At 47.6% G+C, this 26907-nt stretch overlaps 1 protein-coding gene across 3 annotated transcripts in view; it reads right to left on the reverse strand.

The window, feature by feature from the left end:
• Positions 1-26907, reverse strand: part of LOC144718734 (neuropilin-2-like) — a 76947-nt gene that overhangs the window by 48448 nt on the left and 1592 nt on the right. The window contains exons 2-7 of one of the 3 annotated variants that reach the window (XM_078594239.1): positions 22490-22558; positions 21182-21362; positions 11140-11321; positions 10662-10931; positions 8439-8594; positions 6766-6935 (exon numbers count right to left, since the gene is read on the reverse strand). In XM_078594239.1, the coding sequence (XP_078450365.1) occupies positions 6766-6935; positions 8439-8594; positions 10662-10931; positions 11140-11254 (711 nt within the window). In that variant the 5' untranslated portion in view covers positions 11255-11321; positions 21182-21362; positions 22490-22558. Of the gene's footprint in view, positions 1-6765; positions 6936-8438; positions 8595-10661; positions 10932-11139; positions 11322-21181; positions 21363-22197; positions 22285-22489; positions 22559-26907 lie in introns of those variants that run through there. The other 2 variants (XM_078594247.1, XM_078594230.1) reach the window with 2 other exon arrangements.

Raw genomic sequence — 26907 nt, forward strand, 5'->3', positions numbered from 1 at the left:
GAGGAAGGTCATTTGCTGTTGATGCCCCCAGGGTCTGGAATGCTATCGCCAATAAACTGCAACTTGGATCACTACCTGTGAGATCTGCACTCAAAACTGCTCTTGAGGAGCTGTACACCCCCCGCTGCCACTGCTATTCAGAGTGGCCTGAAATCAAATGCATCGCTCCGTATGTCCGCTGCAAAGAATGATCTTTAGTTTTGATTATAATGTGCTGATCTTTAAAAGTGCATTGAAAATTGTTATACTCCTGCTGATACTCCTGCTGTTGTGGAGTGACTCATGCTGCCAGCTATGGCTGCAAAGTTTGGTCGTACATGTTATGTATATCGTTTATTGTTCAATTTTAATCACAGTTCCTATGATCACTGTTACATTGTTTTTATAACTTTATTTTAGTGATTTCGAAAACGTATGGTTAAGCCATGTTTGTTTGTTAAAGTATGGAGTTAGCCTGATAACTTTCATATAAATTGTCTTATGGTTGTTATTGTTTGACTTGCATCCCACAGGGATATTGCACACAGCGTTGATATACGGTGCTTTTTTCTGGAAGATTTTGCTGGTTTTTCCTGGATGTTTCTGTTGCGCGTTGTCACTTTAAGATGTTCTTTGTTCATGTTTTTGTTTGTTGCGGTTGTACCCGAGTCAAGAGCCGCATGGCTCACAGGGCTATACCTAATAAATTAAACTGAAACTGATACATCGCACCAGGTAATTATTTGAGGCTGAGTTGACCTAGGAGAGGCCCAGGACCAATTCAAATAATGGTCACTGGTGTTGGTCATGAGTAGGAACCCACTCTCCAACACATACACACACACACGTGCACACACACATGTGCACGTGTGCATACAAAACAAAGATACAAAGATCCCCCGTTTCGCCTTAACAGACTGTTGGGGCAAGTGTTGTTAGCGAGCACCTATGAAGGCCGGAATGGCACACAAGGGGGTGGGTGGCCCGCACCACGCCCGGCCGCCTTTGTCTCCCTAGTGCCGCACCAGGTACTCATTTAAGGCTGAGTCAACCTAGGGGAGGAAGCCCAGGACCGGTTCAGATAATCGTCACTGGTGTTGGCCGTGAGCGGGAATCGAACTCGGGTCGTCGGGTTCGTAGCGCAGCACGCTAACCACTACACTACCGCTCCCCATACACACACGTGCACACACACGAATGGAAATATTGAACACAATTGCATCTCAAGTTACTAGTTGCAATGTCAGCACAAATGAGGAGAACAAACATCACGTGAAAACATGACAAAGAACGTGAAGTAAATTTGTACATAAGTACAATCGAATGGAAAAAAATGGGATGGAGCGGTGGTGCAGTGGTTAACGCACTGTGCTATGACCCTGGTGAACAAAAATAATCACAAAGTTAGATAACACAGGTATCAACGAGAAGCGGCTGTAATTTCACAACAACAGAGACAATTCCACGAGCACGTTTATGTGGCTGCGATCTTATTCTCAACTCGAGGCTACGAGCCAACAAACGCATTGACTTGCTCAGCCACCGTCACCCCAGACATAGGCTGCCCATGCAATATCCCTCTCTCTCCCCGCCGCCACTAACTCCCACCACTGCGATCCCCACTCTCTCCCATAAATCCCCTCCCGGGTGTATTGTGTCGGTGTGACTATAGCATTCACAAATAAGCCCTGCTGGGGACATCATTAAAACTCCACAAGATCAGAGCCCGTGGGAAGAGTTCAGAGTGACAGCATAACGACTGAACCAGCAGTTTAGCCCTAATTACCCAAACAGCCCCGCGGTGCCACCTCTGACCCTCTGCTGGCTCTACCCGTTGCTTTTGAAAGGGGCCCACGCGCCTTCCTGTGCTCACTTCACGACGAATGTTGAGAGGCGCTGGGACCCTCCCACGGCGGCCAGGGCCAAGAGGTCTCACGGCGGGCTCTCGGATCTATTTCGACAGCGCACGCATGGCTGGGCGAGGTACTACGCCCACGGTGTCACACCGGGAATAAAAAATAACTCGCCGGTGAATGGATGACAAATGTCTAGGTTTCTCAAAGCTGACCTACATTTGTATACACTGGGAGGGGGGTGGGGGGGGTGGTTGGAAGAGAGCAGTGGCACAGTGGTTAGCGTGCTGTGCTACGAACCAGGCGAGTTTAGATTGCGTGGAATGAAATCTGCACTGATTCTCGGTTCACAAAAGGGGAGGGGGGAAAGGTGGTACGACCCTTCAGTCTGGTCCTGCAAAGAAAACCAAACAGCCCATGGTGTACAGTGGTTGGATTTAAATCCCCCATAACCCAAGTCTGTCTTCTCAGCAAACAATCTCCAGCTATTCTCTCAATGTAAAATAAAAATGTCTCGAGAAAAGCCAATTCATTCATTCGTTTATTTTATTTATGACCATGTGGGAACAGATCGACACCGCTACTTTGTCAACGCAGAACTGAATCAGACAAACCAATACATCGAACGTGTGATACGGAGCGATGAACTCGGCTCGTGTGACGGACTTTTTACATTGCATGACTGTGAGAAAATTTTGAACGGCTTGGTGAGGTCTTCATCCAGCAGTGGATAGGCAATGGCCAATGGTGATGTTGGTGATTATGAAAAGGTCAACAACAATGTCATTAGCAGCAGCGTACGAGCCGACTGCAGATAAGGTGGCCAACATCAGCACGCCGACACTCCCCCACACACAGTTGCTCTTCTCACAGCGTCGCTGCATGACGAGGGTGGGTAGACGACGGCTGGGATTGCAACCACAGGAGAGAGGGAGAGGAGGGGAAAGGGGGACAGGGGGAGAGAGGTCGGTGGATTCGGGGACAAATTGGCCGAAGGCTGCCAAAGGCTGCTTTCCGCAGGAAAAGGTGCAGTAATTGCCGGTGGCGTTGCTCTTACAGTTAAACAAAATAAAGGAAGCGCCTGTGCCGATTGATTAGTCTGTGCCATCGCCAATCTGGTGCCGTTACTACCGCTGCTTCTGCTGCTGCTCGGGTTTCCACCTGTCCTGGATTTCTCAAAATCATCCTTTTATTTTTAAGGTCCTGGGAAATCAGCAAGTTTTCCCAGGACATTAAAAGTCCTGTTTTTTTTTGTTAAGTTGTGCAATGAGGCACCACTCAAGGCAATACATTCACACGCAGTTTTCCCATGCTTCTAGTATTCTTGTGAGACGATCTTTGGCCCAAGATGGGCTCCGGTTCATCGTACCTCAAGAGGTTGTCACCCTAGCTGCTGCCTCTGCCCTCACCACCGACAAGTGCGGCTGCTCATTCCGCAGCTGAATTGTGTTTCTTGTCTGCCCCATTCACAGCCGATGTCTACGGCAACTCACTCGCTAGGCACCACTACACCGTGCACCAAGTCAATTAGTGTGCCATCGAAATACCAGGCTAATTCAGTGGTACGGTGTCTCAGTATATCCATTCTGTTAGCAAAAAAACCCACATTATTTTCACACACACCATATTGAAGGCTATTTAGCCAGCTTGTAATGTTATAATTTGCTTTCGTATGATAACAAATAATATGAAAATGATAATTTCAAAAAGGATCAGAATTGCCAGTGGAACCATTGAAATCCACAATAAATCATGATGCGCAAATGAATGCCTTTGTAGTTGCTGTACAGTGTAGTAGAGTGCTGGACTAGGACTGCCTGACGCATGCATTTTATGTGCAGTGTGGAGACGCAGCTCACGGTCAGCATTTCTCACGTTTTGAGCATCGTTGAGTGCAGTTTTTCCATTTATTTTACATTTCCAGGGATCGACCATACAAAAAAAGAACCTCTATTATATGCAGGCCATGGTTCATCTGCTCACATTACGTATCAGACAAACTCTGTATTTGTGTGTGTGTAATAATCCTTCCAGAGACGGCTTCGGAATCGGTCCTTTTATTTCCACTCCACAATACCCTTTGCTCACTCACTCTCCGTTGCTGGCAGACAACGGAGAGAGGACAGACTACGCACTAAGTCCCCACCGCGCACGTGGCAACCCCAGCCCCCGTCCGCGCGTGACCCTGCTCTTCTCAGTTTCCGTCTGCTCCCGATCGTTCCCCTCCACTCGCTCTTAATACCTTCGTCACGTGGTTCCCCCAGCCAATCGTACATGGACAGCTTTGACCATTCTCGATGGTTCCCTGTCAATCCCGGGACCACGCCCCTCATCCGGCTCCCCATTGGCTGGGGCCCCGAATGGCTAGGCCAATCACTCCTGATGACCTGTCGTGATGACGCATGGGCCATGGTCCCGATCTCAACCCTTATTGGCTACAAGCAGGACCGGCAAGCCAATCCCCACGTGAACCCTCTATGGCTGTTATTACATGTGTGTGTGTGCACACGTGTCTGCATGAAAGTGGGGTGACTAACCTAACGAAGTTACGGTACGCGCCACAGCACCGGATAACCACAATGTTTAACAAAACACGTGCATCCATCACCTGGCTATGTGTAGTTTCTGAATGTTCTTGCACAGCTGGCTGGTACGATGCATAAAACAGCCCAATTAATTGTCATGACAACGCACTACCGTGAATGGATTTTAACTTGTGTGAATGTGTACTTATGTTTGTATATATGCATTTGGTTACGTGTCCATTATGTTATTCTCACAGACGGAAACTTCAGGTAAACCCCTGGAGATGAAAGATCTCGATTCTCAGCCAGCCGTGATACACACGGACACATGCATAAATATTTAGACTGCATTTGCTGTGCACCCATGCATTTATACATCGCGGCAATAAACGCTGTGAATGTCCGCATTAGGGGTGCGCCATGGTGGCGAGATGTTAACTACCTCGCCTGGTATACAGGAGGTCGTGGGTTCGATCCCGACCCTGACGCCTGCATATTTGGAGTTTGCACGTTCTCCCCACGGTCACGTGGATGTTTCTCCGGCTCCTCTGGTTTTTCCCTCCACATTTAGAAACGTACACTTAGAGCATTTGGCTGCTATAGGTTTCCACATGATAAGCCACTTTGTTGAGCTGTCATTTGTGGCCAGATCACTCTTGATAAAGAGCTGCATAGCTCACTGGGCCTTACCTGGTGGTAAAAAAAAAACTTTAGCGCGGTCATCGTAATTGCGCTCTCACGTGGGAGAACTGTATACTTAAAGTGAGTTGGATCCTACGGCATCCGTCACCACAAATGCACTGCGGATGCCGACTACGCGTCACTGGCGTTCTGACTGGTCGTATTTACTCTCCGAGGTACACGTACCACGGCAGCAGGGAGGAGCGCTAACAGTGAGGATTCCCATGCGAGAGGATAAAAAAAAGCCAAGCACAGAAATAACCCATCATTAAAACAGACTACGGCGCCTGAGCACATGGGAAATGGAATGGGTCGCGCAGCCGGCCACATGGACCTGGCCACTTACGAAGAACGTCTCATTCATTCATGTCCATACAAAAAAAACCTATCCACGCACAGGAACTGGAAAATAAATCCGAAAATAAATTGATCTTGGCGAAGAAGCATACGCACACATGTATGTAATTAATTCTCAGTTCAGATGCCCTAAATGTTAAGTTCCATAATACTGATTTTCACTGTATTTAATGTCATTTTTAAGTAGCATAGCAAACAATTATTATACAATCCGTAAAATAATATCGTTGCTTTTCTCTGTTCGAGTTGGAGTTAATGCGTATACATGCACATGTGTGCGTGTGCGCGTCAATGTGTTTAATGCCCATTCCGTCATGCTAAAGAACCCATTTGCGAAAACACAGTCAGCAGAAATGTATGCTAACAGTGCTAATCGTGATCCCGAGAGGGTATTTCTTAAATGCACACATATATTACGTTCCTGTTGCCCAATAGAGTACGTGCCTCCCATACCAAGCCCCTTCGTCCCCCCCCCCACCCAAAATGCGAGCAAGCGAGCGAGCAAGCGATGGAGTGAGCGACCGAGCGGGTGAGCGGAAAGTGAGCGGGTGCTGGAATGTGTCTGTAGTAATTTACTGGAAGGAAACTGTGCATGTACCGAATCGTGCCCTGCAGCTGCCCAGGACCCGAATTTGTAGCATACATGCACACACGTGCATACTCGAGCACACACACACACCGATGCACGTGTACGTTCTAGCCCAAGTAAACAGGTACCACCCAGAGCTGGTGCTGCGTGGAATTCCAGGCCAGCGCTGTTTTTAAAAGAGGCATAAAATTTGGATGTGGCGGTGGCCGGAGTTAATTGCTTTTGCATGCCGCAGCGGAAACGGTGTGCCGGCCAGTTTGGGCAACCGTGGTGGTGGTGAGCACGTGTAAACCGTGCTTGGGGTGGGGTGAAGGGATGCCGATTGACGTGCTATGTGTCTTCCGCACGTGCTCGCTGAATGATCTCAGCTGAATTATTGTGCGATTTGAGACAGTTCCTTTCGAGCAGGTGCCTGCCTATCAGTGTGCCGACAATTGCGTACCACACCGAGCTTGCACGCGTGTGTATTACGCTTATGTGTAACTCCGCCGCGTGGACACACGGACACACGCACACATGGTGATGACAACACGTTTTTCACAGAACTCCCCTGGCGGCGCAAAAGTAGCAAACGCACGAAAAAAAGTGTTCATAAAACCTGCATTTAACACAATAAAGGAAGTCATCAAAAGGCAAAATTAAATAACCTGACATTCTACTGCTCAAAGCGTTTAATTTTAAAATTCCTGCTTCCCGAGAGCATGCCTGCATTTAGGCCGCATTTGGGTGAGTATCGCAAACGTGCTGGTGCGTGTGTGGATGATTTCATTTAAAGGGGCACCTGTATCCACTCGCGTGAGAGGTCGGAAGAGGGCGTCCAGCCGTTGTACTGGTTGTAGAGACGAGCCAGTTCGGGGCCCCAGTGGTCCGAGACGAAAGAGGAGGAGGCCATGATCTGCTCATCCTCGATTTCTCCCGATTCCATTCCAAGCGGCTGAAAGCATTCATACCCTGCGAGCAAAACAATCGTGGTTGGGATACGTGTAAATAAGCGTGCGTGCTGTAGATGGGTGGATCTGTCTTGTATTTCATGTTGTGCTCAATTCGGCGTCGATGAGAAAATGGCTTGTTATTGTTCCGAATAAATGACGTGAATGGTTTGCAAGATGAGTAGTCGAATATAATGTGACTGATATTTAAGATGGCATTGCGTATTGTATGGCTTCTTGAAATGCCTCTTTCATGGACAACTGATCATGATTATAGGTTGAGTCAACTCAGTTTGGGATGTGAATACAATCTCATGACTCGGAACGCTGCTCCTGTGCCGATGAGCTTCATCTTGCCAACCTCATGGTCAAGAGGTCACGATGGCCAATGGCATTGATAACATAGTACCTCACCATGACTTCCGAATGTCAGAATTCTGAAAAAAACTACAGTAAAACCTTGGATTGCGAGTAACTTGGTCTGCGAGTGTTTTACAAGACGAGCAACATTTTTTGATACATTTTTACTTGATAAACGTGATCACAACTGAGCCGATGGTTCTTCTCTCTCTCGCTGCGGGATTGTAGGTAATCGTCTCCCATGCTTGGTCTCAGTCGGCGTGCCTCACTCATATAGTCAACATCCGTGTGAGCGTATACTGTTTACTATAGTGTTGTGACCACGTGTGTGTGCGTAAAGCATTTTTTTATTTTGTGTCCAAGTGTAGTGACTGTTCTTTAGTAACTGTACTGCAACAATGGCCCCCTCCTCCTCTCCTCTCTCTCGTCTCCCTCACACCAGCCACGATTAAATGTAATTAATAAATTTGATTACTTTACATTACATTTTAATAATAAAAATATAAAAAGGTATTTTGTATTAATCATTTTTACGTGAATATTTTTGGGTTGTGGAACGAATCATCTGAGTTTCCATTATTTCTTATGGAGAAATTCGCTTTGATATACGAGTGCTTTGGATTACAAGCACGTTTCCGGAACGAATTATTCTCGCAATCCAAGGTTTAATTTTGACGTAAAAATTACGTCAAAAAACAAATGTGTAATGTAATGGGTTTTTTTTTGTGTTATTGTCATTGTGACAAGGTTGAGACCATTACCCTACTACAATTGAGAAGATCGTTTAATCACTGTTGAATGAAACCAGGACTTGCCCTCAGTGGAGCCAGCTCATTGCTCTGACCTATCTGGTTCCCTTGTTTACTTTAACACCTGGATGCAGCCTTGTGTCCAAGGTACCCGGTGTGTTGCCCTTGGAAAGACCTTATTCAAGCCATTTAAAATCCTATTACATTAAAGGATCAATCAGTCATATGTCATGAGTGAACGTATATTGTACGGGTCTTTCAGATCCGACCACTGGAACGGTGTAAAGTATTTCAGGACTGCTTTGTCAGGGTAACCATCATGGTAAGTTCGGGCACATCATGGAGAACCCACCCCCTAAAGAACAGTAAACTACTTCATCTCCTGCCAGCGGCCGAGAGCCTTCGGGCACACGCACCCTTGGTCAGGTTCTTTGGCATCGTGGTGTAGTTGGCGGAGAATCCGTCGCGTGCCACGGCGGCATCGGTGAAGAAGCGCAGCGAGAGCACGCCCGTGGAGGAGCGCAGCACCCAGGGCGCACGCCGTCCGCAGTAGTGCCCAATCAGGGGGCCCACTGCACACACAGAGCACCGTGAGCAGCGCGCCGTCACGTTACAAGTGGCAGAGATAAACGGCACCGTGGACAGTGCCATCAGGGGGTAGGGGGCGATGACTCCAGCGCAACGATGGGATGGGGGGCAGGTGGAGGGCTCTGGGATTCGTGGAGGCCAGGGGGCATGCGACGTGGGCAATGCCACGAATGTTAAGCAGAAAAACTAAATCGGCACGTACTGTGGAGGCACTATTAACGAGGGCACAATCACACAAGACCCACCCCTCTCAGCTGCAGTGCCTCTTATCACTAAATAAAAAATGTATATATTTTTTCTAGAATTGACTTTTGACTCTACATTTGAAGCATGAAAAGTATATGTTAATAGTAACGTACGCATTTAAAAATTTGTATAAAACTGTTAAAATTGAGCCCATCGGATGAATCCACGCCATCAACTATGATTTTTAGTGGAGGGGGCAAAATTCTTTTTGCACGTCCGCCAAAGTCTGCAAGGTCTGGGACAACAGCCTGTGCCACGCATGGCACACGTCCACATAGTGAGCTGTATGTACATGAGGTGTGGGAGAACATGAGCTTCATGATGAGACAAGCCACTCATCCAGTCCGTATCAGTTGTATGCAGCTAAACTGCTGACATGTCTCCTTCGGTGTTCACAGGAATTCGATCTCTTCAAATTAGTTTTCTTCTCCACACATATGTAACACAGCATATATGATGTGGTGTGTTACCCAAGAAAAACTCAGCGTCCAGTCAAATGTCTGCCAGCTCAAGTGAATTTGATGAGAAACTCTCTACTGGACAGCCTCAGCATAGGACATTTGGGTTGGCTCTAAATGTGACACTTTTAGGGGAACTCATCAACATCATTAGAATTTACACCAGTCCCTCACACCCGGCTATGTGTATTCGATGAGTTCCTTACATTATGCACCGCTCTGCATAAACTACCTACCAATAAAGATCTTCCCAAGCTTCCTTATAAAATCCAAGCTCAGCCTCTAGACAATTTTAATACCTAGGAGTGGACATGTGCATTTTGTCCAAGCACGGATTCCCTATCTGTTCCACCACGACCCAACCCGCAGAGCCTCTCTTCCACCCTGGCCCTCGACGGCTCTCCTATTTATACAAAGAACACGGCCAACAGCCAATGGATTCTGCACATTGAGGTCGAGTTCAAGAGCCGTTTGGCTCTTGGATTGGGTGCAACCACACAAGATATTCCCCACCACAAACCACTTTGCAAAAAACAACCAAGACATCACAAGGCTGCGCTGTGTTTAGCATGAACGTGGTTCTGGCTTGATTTATTAAATAAAGTTCATAACCTCTGTTCTTTTCAGGTTGCATTCCAATTACCAAACCGCAACAAATAAACTACACGACCCAATTTAATGTCCACCATCACCACCTTCCTGCCCATTGATCTCCATGCTGTAAAAGCAGTCAAGCATGATTGCACTGGGGAGACAGTGCTATCTGCCAATATGTCAAATCACTCATTAGACGCAAACCACATCCGCCAATCATTGTTCAGAAACCGTGTGAGCAAGGTGACAATGCATACCTGTGATTCAGCACTTTAGAAGGAAGGGTTGGTGGATTTTGCAGATATATGAGATTCCCAAACCCACTCGCTGGGTTGCGAGATGGCCAGGATGGTAGTACGGCAATTGGGTTTACGAGTCCACTTGCTCGTGGGGACCTATAAATGTGACCCTTAAACTGCATGGTGGGTTTTTCTACCAGGTCATTCCAGTTTCCTCCCACGTGATTTCTGTGATCTAACTCCACAGAGCAGCAAACAGCAGCACCTTTAGTTGGCCTAGTTATCAGGGCAGCAATGGATTCTTGATTATATATGCACATGTGCACAGCGGGGGATTATCGTTAGAATGTAACTGGCTTCTCTCTCGCTCAACCATTCATCGCCACTAATATTCCCGCTGAGCAGGACACCCGTCAACCCACATCACTTATCCACCCACCCATCGGCCTGTACAGTATATATGTCCACTCACTCGCACACTCAGCCCACCCACCTGCCCAACGCGTCCACTCACCGTTCGACAGGCCGTCCCACACCTCCAGACGGTCGTAGGGGCAGTCGGCCACTCCCCCAGCCAGGTGGGGGTTGTGCCCCGCTCCAGGGGGGCCTCTGCTGACTCCCTCAACATGAAAGTGTGTGAATCGGAGCACGAGGTCGCGCCGTGGCCCCGCCCACACTGTGTAGGTGCACTCCAGGTAGTGCGAGTACTTGTCCGGGAAGCCGGGCGACGAGAGAACCCCGGAGGGTGCCGTGAAGTTCCACGAGCAGTCGTCGGAACCAGAAACTGGTACAACGACAATCAAGCTTTAGTCAGAGTGCTGCCACTTCTGCTGCTGCTGATTGTTAACACCTAATGAGTAGGCATGTGCCGATTCACTGCCTCTACCTGCACCCCATTTCACGATTTGGGTGACAATTTGATGCGAGGAAACATAACTCTCTGTCTCTACCAAACTGCCTGCACAGCTCCCAGCGGGCCCGCATGCACTCACCCGACTTGTGGATCTCATAGTGGAGCGAGAAGCCGGCGCCCTGGTGCGCATAGTCCGACTCGAAGCGCACGAAGAGCGCGGAGCCGGACGACACGAGCAGGCCTGGTGCCACCATGCCGCAGTAGCGACCGATGATGTCAGCCGAGGGCCCATCACCGTCCCGCAGCTCCACATAGTCAAACCTGCACGCCCCACCGCAAACATCGCCACTGATACTGGGGTCTCCCAAAAAACTGCACTGCGAGCACTACCAATGCTGTCATGTGACCTTGCATAAAGGAAGTGCACAACACATTCGATGTGGAACAAACTTGAAACAAATGTAAAATGCTGAACAGAACGAGTGATGATACTATCTGCTCTTGCATGTGTCATGCGTTCTGCTATAGTTCTCACTCTCACTGTGTTAAGGCTCTGATGGCCCAATGCTTACGGTAAAAAAGGTGTTCAATATTGCACCAATATTTCTTGCCGTGACCTACGAATTTAGCATCGGGGCTAAGCACATTGTGACCCGACTCTGTGTTGCAAGAGAGATTGTGGGTGTAAGATTAGACAATTCAATTCATAAAACAACACCAACAACAACAAAAAGTCAGCAGCAGGGTAAAGTCATGACAAATAAGATTTAGCGGAATCTATGAAGGGTTTAATCTGCTAGGCAGAACAAATCACCCTGAATGCGCCCACTTTCATTGAATCTCAGTAGCTGAGCAGGGTTGAGCCCGGTTAGAGACTGGGATGGGACACTGTCTGGGAATACCAGGCATTGCTAACCATGGGTTACATTACCAACATTGAGTTTATTGCCCATGATCCGGTAGAACAACACTGGGGAGTTTTAATGTGTGGCCTGTATGTTTTTTGGGTGATATTTTGAATGCACGCAGAGATTACAATTAATTAAGTGAAAGGGAACCCTTCACCCAAAAAAATATTGCAAAGCCCACCCGTCATTGTTTGCTCTGAGCCAGGAACAGAAATTCCACAGTTATATGGAAGAGCCATTTGACTATGTGATGCATCTTACTGAAGCACGACGCATTTCAGCTCAGTACTTATATTTCCCATCTTAAGTAGTTTGATTAAGAGATGCACTGCTTTACATATACAGAATGCTGCATTGAATTAATGATTTTGTATTGTTCGGAAGCCACTGTTTGCGGTGCTGTAAAGCCAGCACTGTAAAGCTGCTATCAGTCAGCACTTGAAGAGGCCAGATTTAATCATTCAATCTCCTTCATTTAGCAGTTTAACAAGCAGCGGCAGTATTGATTTGTAGTAATCTGAATTCATGATTACACTCATCAGCCTGCCAACAACAAATATTGGCGACTCTTGCGGACTGAGATTCTTATCCGAACTAAAAGCAATTTACCGGCTTTTCACCGAAACACCACCAACTCTTCCTAAGAACTTACTGTAGTGCCTTGTGTTTTGCTCCCAACCCAGTGTACGCTGCCCTTCAGCAAAATTAGTCATCGCCGCAAAAATCCGGAAGTTAAGTGTTTTTTCACGCAGTGAATTTGAAGCACTATCTCAACGGCTAGATCTCGAGCGAGCGGACACGAGGATGAGCGAGCACACAAAACACGCGCCATAGCATCTCAGAGAAATGAATGCATGGCGGCACAAACATAATCACGCCAGGAACTCATTACCCAGACCAGAGATGAGGGTTTGTTTACAAAGAGATTACGCGAAATTCTTGCCCCGGTGATTTCCTAGTCGAAGAGTCTCGCTTGAAAAATGTGTGGTTAACGGTGGTGGGGGGGTAGGGGGGTGACGCAGGCTACCGGTGGCACTCGCCGCTCATTGTAGAGGTTTGTGGTTCGAATCCAGTGGCTGCCCCCGCTTATTGCTGCAGGTGTATTCACAATAACACCACACGCTGTTGTCTGCTTCACAGTGGACATTAAAGATCCCGTGACGTTATTCGCAAGTGTAGGTCATCATGTGCTGGTGCCATGCTCAACATTTTCCAAATTAGAAAAATTACCGCACAAATGTGCTCAATTGTATTATACACCGCGGTGGTTCCCCCTCCCTGCCAAAGAAAAAAAAACGCCATTGACGCATTCCATGATCAAACAAGCATAATAATGATAATGATGAACGAAGTGAGCCCCACAGCGATCCCTGTGTGCCAAAGGGGAGTCCAATGGTCCACACATTCAGAGACACTCTAAAGGGGCAGTTCCACTAATTCAACTGTATATTGCATACACTCTCAATTGGTGGGTATTCATCAGCATAATACCTCTAAAACATTGAAGAGTCAAATAAATAATGTACGCTTCATGGCAGATGTGCCCACTACCTCTCAAGTAGAAATTCACAGAAAACCACTGTCCGCACTCCGAAAATTCAATGGAGACATCGAAGAAATCAACTGCAGCCACATCCTGGCAAAACAAAATTTGGACATATTTTTCTAAGTTGTCATTTATCCAACCATATGCAGAGAGAGATTGGCAATTTTAGGGACTGGAAGTCAATCAATTAGGATTGTAGTTCAAATGTACTTCTAAAGACTCGTATCATCCCATACTCTTATATAAGCGCACAACTTTATCTATCTGTGATGAATGCTGCACTTTCCGTCGTTTTCATGCAGGGGCGCTGCAAACCTACGCGCCCCCTGCAAGAACGACGGAGGCGCAGGGACAGACGTTCGATTATGTTAAAATCGATCTGCAGACGGTGGTTTTCTCGCATGGCCAGCAGCTCTATGTCGCCCTATCTCGATCCCGCAATCCCAAACAGGTGAAAGTCCGCATCGAACCAAACCCCCAGCAAGGCTTAACGACGAGAGGAAATTCACACGAAATGTCGTTTTCAATTAAGTCTTCCAGATGTAAAATGATATAAGCTTTTAATAAAGATTTTTTTTCATCTAATTGAAACATAATACAATTCAAAATATGATTGATTTAAAAACTTCAAAACGGACCATCGGGTGCTTGCGTGAATGCGTCGTTCGTGTGCAATTTTTTTTGTGACTTTCCTGGCCGAAGGCCGTAATGGTTGTGAGGGGCACCTGTGTCGCCCCCGAACAACCCCTAGTATATTATAATTAGTCATTGCGATTCTTTATTAATGGTCAGTAACACAACTTTGAATGTACATTTCAGACACGTTAAAGGTGTGGCTGAACCACAAGTATAATATTTAGCCCCACACCTCCAATTCCCACATATGGCTACGTGTGGTGCGAAAGAAGTCATATTTCCAAGTAGCCACAGTATGTTGACCAATCAGGATTGTAATTCAGATAGAAATTATTTGTCCGTATTTCTTGCTTAGGGAGACATCACAGTGTTGGCTGAACTCAGACAAACTGACTTTTTCATCCACGCTGTGCTGGTGATTATGGCGCGTTCAGTTTGGAGCATGTGAAAGAATCATTCAATTAAAAAAGCCATGCACTAAAACTCTATAGCGAATCATCTTTAAAATTACACTTCACATGTGCTGTTAAAATTCTTTGACGTCTTAACTGAGGTTGCCTACTTTGTGGCACTCCCCTAATTGAGTACAAATACGATATTAATGACTGACTGATGTGACTCTAATCATGTTCAGCTGAAATATAATTGAGTATTTTTTTTCCATCAAGAAAAAAATAAAAATTTTAATTTTCAAATTTGGGCCCCATAAAAATTAGTGCCTAGACTTTAATTGGTTTCACTCATAGGGTAGAATTGACCTAAAGCACTAAATTGCTTTAATTCTGGTGCTGAACAATAAGATATATAGAATCCCCATCACCAATTGACCAAGTAATTTTCCTCCAAGCAATATGCAAACCCTGATCCTAATTCGTATTCAAGCAAGAAACCAGCTCCGCGATGATTTATTCTGAGGTTTCGTGCAGCAGAAATTGTTGACATACAGAAATGTTTGTGTTTATTTTGTATAAAAGCCACTGCACTATAACAACAAAACTCCTCAACCTGCATTATATATATAAAATAATGTACCATATCCAGGAATGCCTCACTGAGGTATTGGGATGTTTGGCCAACTCCATCAATGAGTGTTTAGCTTCATGTCGGAGGAAACTGGACTACTTGGAGTAAACCTGAAAATATTATGGAGCAACATTCCAAAATGCACATAAATAGATTCACACACACACAGCTCCAGCAGCACAAACTTACATCACCTGGTATCTCCAGGCAGCCTCGCATGCAAGTAGTAACCAGGCTCCAGATTGTTTTATTTTCTCACGTCTGATTAGATGGGGCACATTTTAGGGTGAATTTGGCAGCAGGCAAGCTATACACTATCCACAGTGTCTCCCTTGTAAGAGTACAAGCGTCTCAATGAGCTTGTCACCTGGCCGTAAAGTCCATCGATTGATATTGAGGTACTGTACACGTGATACCGTCGACGGGAGGCATGTGTTTGTCTTGTTCACTCGTGGCAGACCACCCCGATCGTCCGTTGTTTATCCCATCGCGCTCGCGTGTGCGGGTGCCGCGTCGAAACAGGGAGTCGCCTCTCGCCCACGCACGTGGTTTTGTTGCGGTGAACGATAACCGTGGGTGGGTGCACGTTGCATGTCCACACACACATCCACATGTACATTCTATATGTGTGCATAAACATGTGTGCATTCCCTTGTTTACCCACACGTGTCCACGTGCTCATGTTTGAATTCAATTGTTCACACACACGTGTGTGATGGATAACACATATTTATTCTTCTTGTGAATAAAACTCTTTCACCTGCAGGGCTATGAGGTGCCCTGCCTAAGATAGTACAGCAAGTAGGTTGCTGTACAGATGATTTCAGTGTTATCTCCCTGACCGTGTTGGCTACAGTGGTTTAGTGTGGTTGGCAGGGCACTTGCCAAATTCCCCCCCTCCTAACCGCCTCTTCAATAGCATGGGCCCCTTTGGCGTGTGGGCTCTGGTGCAATAGCACTGCCTGCACACTTCATAGGCGAAGCCACTCTGTTGGCTAATTTCCGTAAACACTCTGGTATCTCGCCCGCATGCAAAGATCCTGAACAGAGAACTGGCCAAACATCCTAAAACAGGACTGTCCAGAAAAAAAAAGTCCTGAGCGTCCGTTGAGACTTCCCTACGCAAACATAAAACATTTATTTCTTGCCTGTGGTCCGTTCCATCGCCCATAGAAGTCACAAATCTGACCGGCTCGTACAATTCTCGCCTTGATGCGTTAAACGTGCAAAATGAAGGATGTGGCTGTCGGTATCACACAGACCGTGGTGGACGGCACGATCGCCTCGCTGTTGAGAAGCCCGGTTTCATTCCCATTCAAGGTGCTTGAAACTTAGACAATTACTTTATCGATTGTATTCAATCGTATCCTCTCTAAAAACTATACAACTAGACTATGTTTTATTTTACCAGCTAAGGCCCACTGAGCGATAAAGCTCTTTTTCAGGAGCGACCTGGCCACAACGGATAGCCCAACGAAGTGGCTTACAATGTGGAAATGCATTGCAGCCAAATACTCTCAACGCACGTTCATTCTAAATGTGGTGGGAAAAACCAAAGGACCCAGAGAAAAATCTACAGGCGTCAAGGTCGGGATCAAACCCACAGCCTCCTGTACAGCAGACGAGGTAGTTAATATATCGCTACCATCGCATCTCATTATGATGAACGATGAAGTTGTCTCACTGTGATACCAAGTCGACTGCAAATCGCCTGGGGTGGTGGGGTAAAGCGTGGTTACATCACTGTCCGTTGCTGTCTTTTTTTACAAACATTTTAGTTGTTGTTGTTACACCTGTGTGTGATCCACGCAGCATGAGCGTGCCAATCAACTGCTTTTGAGTGGAGACAGTGCAATGGCCAGTGCATACGATGCACGTACTTTATATGCAATGCGTCTGTACACATCTTATTGTGTGCAATGTTTCTTATTGCGTCCAGTTATTAGTGGGTGCAATCCTGCGCAGGCGGAAATGGGCTGCGCTTAATTGCGTTCCAACATCACACGGTAAAGTCGCCCAATTGTGAACGAGCCGAGAGCGCTGACCGTTACACAGGAGCTACGAACGCTACACGCCAAGCAGTTGCTGAGGCTATCGAATGGATCAACAGACTCAATGCACAGCCATAATAGAGTCTTGCCAGTTGCTTTTCAAATGCCATACGCAAGAAGAAATGTGTACATTGTAAGGTGCATACACAATGCCTCAAGGATCCTGTACTCATTCTCCCCAGTTTAAATGTTTTTGTTGTTCCTGCGCTCACGAAACACGAATCTCTCTTGAAAAATAGCTAGGAAACTGGCTGAACAGGATCACCTGTGTAGCAAATAAATTAAACTCAAGCGCTTATTATATACAATTCCTATTGTGTGCAATTCTTATTGTGTACAACATGTACTCTTTGGTTCTTTCGGTAAAGTCACGTAGGTATAAAATAAAATAAATCACGACGTTTCGGGCGCAACACAAGCGTCCGTCATCAGGTGGGATTTGAAGCTTTTGTGACTGCAGAAATCCATACGCTTTGTACAACATGTGTTGTGTGCAGTGTGTACAGTACTGCGTGTGAGGTGTGCACGTGTGGCGTTGCTATTGAGTGTGCAGGCGGCGCAACTGCAACGGTGGTGAGGGGGTGGAAATTGAACAGAGGGCACCCATTTCATTCCTTCGCACCGGGGCCCATGACAATTATGCCACGCCACTGCTGAGCATGCACAGTGCACGCGGTGTGAGCAGGACTCATGCTTTGCCGGGGGATTGCTGGGATTACTGAGATTCCCATATGGGGCTTTAGCGGAGACGCTGCGGGCTCATGAGCATGTGTAGATATCGGAGATGGCTGGAGATAACGGTCAGAGACTTCCGGAGATTAGAGCAGGCATCTGTGGGTTGATCCTGCCTAGATCTTTACAGTGTCTCAACTCCCACAACCTTACACTAATTTTTGTTTAAATGCTCCGACATTTTTTTTTACCGATAACAAACACACGTTTTGAGATTTAAAGATATGCTCAAAATAGAAGAGAATTTGGAGATGGATGCGATAAGCATACAATCGCCGCTTTTAATCGGTAAGCACGTTTTTTGTATGTGTATGTTCTATGTGATGGAATCATTTGACGCCTCCAGCCATGAGACTGCTGCATTCGCTACTATATTTAAATAAATATTTGACTCTCGAATCATGACAATTCACCGAATCTTGAGGAGGGAGGGAAAAATAGTTATATCCCCTGCCTTCAGCATCCCGCCTGAAAAAGTGGCGTGCATGACTCATGATGCAATTGTGGATAAGTTCTATATACAAGTACGACATTTATTTAGCCAGCAAAGTTCTTCATTGGATTGACAATAACCTTAGCCAAGCACAATTTATACAAAGCTAGGAGGACATCTAGTTAATTAAACATGTTGTAGAATGTGGATTGTGCATTTGTGGTTTGTACCATCGCCAGCTGAATTAACACTCGTACTCAAATATCGTCCATCCAAAATTTTAAGTAAGCCAAATAATAAATTTCACAATAAATTGGCCTCAACAATTCATTGAGGGATTCCGATTTTGTTCATTATTATTCCCTCCTGCAAATTACACACAACGCTGCGAAATCAACTGAGGTCAGTCCATTTTTGGGAACACCGATGGCACTGTGGGTGCATTTATGGTTGATATAAATTACCTTTCACCACCACTTTATGTACACAACATTGAGACGGAGTCTAAGTATTACGCGACCCAGGTATGAAAGATTCATGAGCTGACACGAGCCTTTAGCTTCAAGTGAAGGGGCACCTGCCCACCTCCTCTCCCCGGTTGCAGCTTTATCTCAAAGTAATATCGCGGTGTGTGAATAATTTACAGCCCCTTGTCAAATCAACTACTGGATGAATGTCTGCCCATGCTGCATGGGTCACGGCGTTTGACCATACTTCCCTATGCTGGTCAGTGTGAGCCAGGGAAGGGGAGGGGGGACCCAGGGCTAATGTTCGGTATGGCCTGAAATCAAACTCGGGGCAATGGGGTTCATAGCGCAGTATCCTAACCACTGCGCCATCACTCCACGGTGCGCGTGTATATTGTGTCCATGTCTACATTATTTGTCTCCTAACTTGAAACACACTCAATGAATTTCACTGACGAAGTCATCTTTTTAAACTCAACCACGAGCAGCATAACTCTACCATTACATACTATGGTGACTCATTAAAAGCAGATAAATTCGAGCTCAGTTTGTCAGGAGCCAGTGTTGTTTCCGAATTGTTATTTTGGAACCCAAGGCAAGTGTGGGCAGTGTCATTTCAGGCGGATCTGTCTGGGTCAGTGAGACGGAAAATAGTTCTGCACATGGCACACCACATCCAGCATATAACCCACGCTATGGTTGTGGCTAATCTCCACGCGCCGAACTTCAGTATACCAGTGTGCTGGAAACTATTCAGTGATAAATGACGATATGGGTGTGGCCAGCTTGATTCAAGTGAAAAGAACGGTTTTACTGGTAGGAACCTCCTGGTTACACCAGCCCACAGGGGATTATTGTGTCCGTCCGTCCGTCGTGCAGGGAGGGGCTGGGTGGGGAGGGAGGGGCTGGGTGGGGAGGTTGGGGCTGGGTGGGGAGGGGAGGGTGGGGAGGGTGGGGCTGGGTGAGGGGTGGGGAGGGGAGGGTGGGGCTGGGTGGGGGGTGGGAGGGGTGGGGCTGGGTGGGGTGGGGAGAGGCTGGTCACCCCGTGGTGCCCTTATAAAACTCAACGTTTAACCTACTCACGCCGGCTTGTGCCCGCCCTCACAGTCGGGCATATTTGCGGAATACACCACGCCACCGTTGACCCTGGCCATTGACTGAGCAACCCAACGTTCCTACCAGCTCCCTCCGCAGGAATGTGTTCTTCCCTCATTGGTTCCAATGATTCATTAATAAAATGTAGAGCTGACAGAACTGGCTCCTCGATTTGTACCAATTCTCCCCTGCTAATTGTCATCGTAGTAATAATTACAACCTCAAAGTCAACATATCTACATCGTTATAACATGACGCATGGGATCTTATTTTGAAGTTAATATCATTAGCTTTAGGAAATTATCGCTTATTTGTGGCTTGACACGTACATGAAACTAAACATATCATCACCACCCTGGCGTGGATGAAAGTCAGTTTGTCTGAGTATGGTCAAAACCTCAATATTTTATGCGTATTTCACCCTTATCAAGAAAGACGGACAAATGATTTCTATCTGAATTACAGTCCTAATTGGTTCACATACTTTGCTGAGTAAACGCCACTTCATGATTACACTAATGATTACCCACATCTTAAAAGTGTCTGGAATGCACATCCAAAAATGTAGAACTACCCATTTATAATCAGTGTGCTCCCTGAGCCAAACGTGAAACATGTACGGAATGATACGAGTCTATAACAGTCTCTCAAAAATGCCATACAAGGCAATCACACAAACAGTGCATGCCAATCTACTGCTGGAGGGCCTAGCAAATCATTGTGGATTGTGCAGGCTATTGGATCATACTTTGCCAAGCTGGTTAGCGGGGGTTGTGACGACGGAGCTCATACTTACAACAAAGTGTTTTGCTTTACCGACTCCTACCGCAGTCGCCCGCAGTCACCTATGACACCTTGGCGTGCGTGGTGGTCACCCATCTAAACAATATCCATGCTCCACCTGAGCACAAAACGAAATGTCTCGGAGAGCAGATCCCCCTCTTGGCAGCTGTTCCCGTGCGGCACAAGGCAACTCAGCGCCTGGCTCGGCGGTGGGCATTTGTCAATCAATTAATGTGTGTGCAATATCTTTGAGTTGTCAAGTGGCACAATTGTTTTTGGTCGAATTTATATGTTCTTCATGATCGTACGTTATATTATTGGCTTTGCTTTTATAATGATGGTGACCCAGGCGACTCTTGAAAATAAGACAGACTATCCTGGTCTCTTGAGTTATCACCTGCGTAATAAACTTGAAACAATCACCGGGACAAGGATTTCAGAGCAGCAGCACCACCAGCAGCAGGAGCAGCAGGAGCGTGCTTTAATAAACGTGGGTGTTGGAGTCACCTGCAGTTGTGTCCTTCCAGGTCGAAGTGAGGGTTGAAGATGACGGAGAGGCGCTGATCGGGGCCCGGGGCCCGCAGGACCCACTCGCAGTGTTGCCGAGGGAGGTACTCATTGGGGAAACCAGGGGACGAGATGTTGCCCGGTCCCAACACGGTGACTGGGCCCCCGCACGTCGTCAAATCTGAGAACGCACGCGCGAGAGGAGTCAAACTTCGTAGGCGTCGGGTAAAAATATTCTCGGGAAGATTGAAATATACTTATTTAGTGGGTTCCCACGGAGACCGGAGACATCGCTTAGAGACAACACGGTCTCGTAGATGTGCTGCTATAAATCACAGGTAACCACGTTGTCTCTGCTTGCACGTTACTGGGCAACGCGCGGGTCCCGACGAGTGATAAACATGACCAAACTTTAAACGCAGCTCTGGAGCGTATCCCTGCCTAGCCTCTGTGCTCCGCGCTGAGAATAGCACAGCAATGCGCAGTTGGGTGCCAAAATCCATCGCAAGCAAGCGCCTATCAAAGGTCGCGGCGGCAAGCGAGGAGGGTGATGTGAGATAGCACCACGACTCTTTGTCTCTTGCCGGGTGCTCCCGCTCTTTACACACCGCGCCAGCGATCCACATTTAAGGGCGAATCGAACTCGGGGAGGCCCGCAACGAGTGGTGGATATCACTGCTCACGAAAGCGCCGTGCGCTAACCATTATGCCTTCACAACCCCATACAAAAATCCCCCGTATACCCTTAATAGTTGGGGGAAAGTGCTGTGAGCGAGCACGGCACGGAACACGAGAGGGTGGGGTGGCCAGCACCACGCCTGGCTGCCTTTGTATCCCAAGTCGCGATGTTTACGCACTGCACCAGGTACTCGTTTGAGGCTGAGTCGACCTAGGGAAGGCCCACGACCAGTTCAGATAATCGTCACTGGTGTTGGTGGCCGTGAGCGGGATTCGAACTCGGGGAAATCCGGGTTCGTAGCGCAGCGCGACGCTGCCCCACTCACACCGACACGCACCGTGCGCGTCGTCGGCGCACGTAGTGGCACCGCGCACGTATAACGACAGACTGAGCTGTGATCAACCCCACCCCACTCCAATCTCTGCGATCTACCTGCCTCTCCTCTCCACCCGTCCAAACTGTGGATGGTAGTTGGTTCATTCCAATTAATCAATTCGAGTGTGCAGGCGGTGCAACTGCAAAGGGGCTCAGGCGCCGTTTCACGCTACGCCACTCCCTACCAGCAGCAATTCGACGCGTTGTCAATTGTTTATGTTCACGATTTGATTCATGACGCGTGAAGAAGACACCTGTATTTCATGACCGGGAATTGAATCCAGGTGGCCCAGATCGTAGCGCCATCGCTTCCCGCACAGACACTGCGGGGGGGGGAGAGGGGGGCGTTGAAATGCGTCGATTCACGCGTTGTAATCGATCCTTAGATATCTGCTTTGCAACAGACGCGCAGGAATAGACTGTTTATGGTTTGTGCAAACGATATGCATATGCTACGATTGATCCTCGTGGAGGCGAACAAGCCTGCATAAAGAGGAAATGAAAAAAATACATGAGTTCGACAAAAGCGAAAAGGAATCGGTTTTTGGAGAGATATTCGTGACAATTCACCGAATCTCTGGGGATGTGCGTGGATGGAGTGAATCGTTACGCGGCTAATCATGACCCTCTGACATCAGCTATTGACCGTGCCGCGTGTTAGACGGGATGTAGACACTATCCAGTAATTACCTTTGCTGTCTCAGAGTGGCCAAATGCTGCGCAATGCATTCACAAAAGCTGCCTTGTTCGATGTTACTCAAAGTGATAAAAAAGATATAATGCTGTACATTCCTTTGTAAATGATATGACTCCCTATGCCGTGCCGATCATGGGGGTTATTTGATCATACTCCACCACGCTGGTCATTGTGGTTTTGGTGAAACAGAGTGATTGGTGGGGGAGTTGCAGGAACAGTTCAGAAATCACTCGCCACTGATTTTAGTCGTGGCCGGGAATCGAACGGAGCTCGCGAGTTCATGCAATGCGCGCTAAACACCCCACTATGGGTGTTGATACAAGGACATAATAATGACTTTGGCCGGGCAATGGATCTTTCCGTAACAATAACTCGTAAAGGCCTTGTTTTCTTAAATGGCGACTACTTGGAGAGGCCTTCATCCAGCAGTGGATAAATCAAGGCTGATAATGAACTGCGGTAGCATTGCCAATTGCAGTGTTTATCGCAAGATTGTCCGATAAAGCGCAACATACTTTGTGATTTTAACAAAAAGTTTTATAAGCCTTCACAGAATGCAGCCAAATGTGAAGGCACGTGGTGGAAGCAGTTGCCAAATGTCTGCGCTCACACGAAGACAACAGATCTGATACAGCCATGCAGACTATGTTGGATTGGGATTTGTGCTGATAGTGAGCGCCTATTAAAGCCGGTACGGGCTTGTGGACAGCACCACCACGGCCGGCCGCTGTTGTATTCCCAATGCTGATGTTTACGTAACGTACAATGTCCTCATATAAAGGCTGAGTCGACCTAGGAGAGGCGCAGGGAAATGTCTGCGTCCAACTCTTACAATTCGGATGGAACACAAGTCGCTCGTTTCGTAGCGCAGAACGTGAACCACTGCGCCACCGTTCCCGGCGCGCATAATAACCAGACACACGTTCGTACCTCACGACACACGGCCACAAGCTCACACAGTCACGCTCCGCAACCCGAGGGTGCCTTTGTCCTGCAGACATTTATTTATTTCAATTACATTTCCCGTCACCGTTCAGCATTCTGACTCATTCGTGAACAATGACGCGGGATCTGCCACGCACAATTTAGTGTCAGGAAGCAAAAGTAGGCATTAAGCCATCCGTGTGAGACAGACGAAGCGGGCACTCATCACCGTCGTAATCGTCACCCAGTGTCCCGCACGTGTTGCTCGGATGGGACTGACTGCGCGCTTCGTCCTCGTTGTGACATTAAACGGCATCCAGTGACGGTGGCGTCACCTGATAAAAGCGGCGTGCGGTGATGTAGTAAAGAGGAGGAGGGGGGGGGGGACGAGTTCGGATCGGATGGAGGAAGCTTGAACCATGGACCTGTCCTGAGGAAGACAACTTAATAAGATGAGAGCTGCTGTTCTTTAAAATTTAAAGAATGTTGAGTGTTTGATTTCAACGTGGACACGAATATAAATCGCACGTGAGTGTATTTACACGTGACGCGTTCGGTAAAGTACTGTAGTTGCTATTTTAACCGGGCTTTTAACAATAACATATGTTCCGACCCGTAAGCCGTGGTTAGTGTTAGATGGTGGCAGAGTCAACGTGTGGATTGGAGTGGTTAGCGAACTGCGCTGTACTCCGGGCGGCTGCTGACATAAGTGGCAAGTGAGATTTGAACTGGTCCTGGAAGGGGGGCCCCAACTCGATGGCTCAACACTTCTCCAAGCCACACTGACCAGCGTGGTGAAGTATGGCCAAACACACACCCCCCCCCCCCCATAACTGATAGAGAATTTAACCAGGCATGGATTAACAACTGGTTGTCCAAAAAACCTATGCAACGCACCGATGACCGCCGTCAACACGGATTGGCTCGCATTACCATTAACAAAGCGTGACTAAGTGGGGGGAGATCGCGTCTGTCTCCTCCGTGTTTAGTCTGTAACCTGCGCAAGGTGCGGCTCGTTTAAGGAGATTAGGGACTAAACACGGACGCTCTTCGTTGATGCGTTCTGTGAGTCACCGTGCAGCTGCTATACAATCACCCCGCCAATACGAAGCAGACAGCATTGTCTCCGTTGCTCAGGATTAGTTAATTGTGATCCGGCAAGGTATTAGCGACACATCCATTTTAAAACCACTCTCACGCTTAATCTGACTGAGTCGGGGAAAACAGGTAACGCAATCTCGTTTTTATCAATCATGAGGCTCACGCTGCGTGTGGAATTACCCGCAGTTTGTTCGGAATAAAAAAAACTGTTTCAGGGAGTGGTGGAGGAGCGGATTGGCTGCATTATAAACTAATGCTCTTCAATTGCCCAGGAAATTACCATAATGTTTCTCAAGACTTTACAAGAGGAACCTGTGACAATGGGATGGATGTTTGGGTGACCCATCGCGTACGAGGTAAACCGGAGTAACCACAGAAAACCCACCAATAACACGAAAGAGAGAACACGTCCCAAAGCCCACCCGCACATAATCCACGGCTATATTTGCCATCTTCTGACACATCCTCGCAACCAAACAGGCAGGTGCCACCCCAAAAGTTGTCCCCCTCCCTCCCTCCCAGATTCACCCGAAAAATATTTTACCCACTTCATGTATCTCCCCACTGCCGCCACGAGTTCACTTGGTCTGAGGTGAGAGCTGTGCGACCATTGACGATGATGCCCTGAAATTGCCCTCATTCCGTGCAAGGATCCATCATCCCATCCCCTTTTCGCTCCCTCCATGTGGGGCCACGTGAGCCAGCCGTTCGCTCGGTTCTTTGTAACCTGAGCCGCTATAATCACGCACACAGGCACGCTCATTACGCCGCTCTCGTTATATCTACAAGACAACGGCACCCAGCCACGTCTGGATGAAATATTGATGCATTCATTTTTCTGATAGCGCTGTTGTTTTGTTATTATACGCACGCACACACCAAGAACGCTGCAAGACTCACAATTAGAAGGAGTTAAAGTAAGTATACGCGAGTGATGTGCTCTGGTCTGGTCGAGAGGCTTGCAGAGAATGATTGCCGGGAGTGCGTGCGTGTACGTGAGTGTGTGGGGAACGGTGGGCCAGCGGTTCGCGCGCTGCGCACCGAACCCGGCGACGCGAGTTCATTTCCCGCTCACGGCACCACGATACCACCAGTGACGATTATCTGAACCGGAACTTCCCCCTACCCCCACCCCCTCCTAGGTAGACTCAGCCTCAAATGAGTACCTGGTACGGTGTGCAATAATCACCACTAGGGAGACAAAGGCGGCCAGGCGTTTGCCGCGCCGCGGTTTCATCGGTGTACTTGTGAACAGCACTTTCCCCAAAAGTCTGTTAAAGACGATAAGGGGGATCTTTCTCTTTGCACGTCTCTCTGCACGTCTTGCGTGTGCCGTGAGCTAATGCGGTTTATATTTGAACGGGGGGTTTTAGCGCAATAAAATTTATCTAATTCCCCAAGCACATGTTTGAGTATGCGCAGCGTACACGCACGCTCCGTAAACGTATTTCTGTTGAGAGTCCGTGTGTGTGTGTATGTGTGCATGCTTGTGTGTGTCCGCATGTGTGCACGTACGCGTGAATGAGCGATCGAATGTCTGCGGGGTTGCTTCATGCATGCGCGTGTTTGTGTTGTGTTCGTACGTGCGTTTGTGTGTATGTGTGTGTATATAGGTACGCGTGTCTGTTCGCGTGGCTATATGTGTACGTGTGTGTATGTGTGTTCGTGTGTGTATATGCATGTACACATGCAGTAGTGTAGTGTAGCGGTTAGCGCGCTGCGCTATGAACTTGGCGACCCGGGTTCGATTCCCGCTCACGACCAACACCAGTGACGATTATCTGAACCGGTGCTAGGCCTCCCCTAGGTCGACTCAGCCTGAAATGAGTACCTGGTGCGGTGTGTAAACATCGCCACTGGGGAGACAAAGGCGGTCGGGCGTGGTGCTGGCCACCCACCCCTCATGTACCGTTCCGGCCTTCATAGGTGCTCGCTAACAGCACTTGCCCC

The sequence above is a fragment of the Lampetra planeri genome, chromosome 1 (genome assembly GCF_965212315.1).
Source record: "Lampetra planeri chromosome 1, kcLamPlan1.2.h2, whole genome shotgun sequence".
NCBI classification, from domain to species: domain Eukaryota; kingdom Metazoa; phylum Chordata; class Hyperoartia; order Petromyzontiformes; family Petromyzontidae; genus Lampetra; species Lampetra planeri.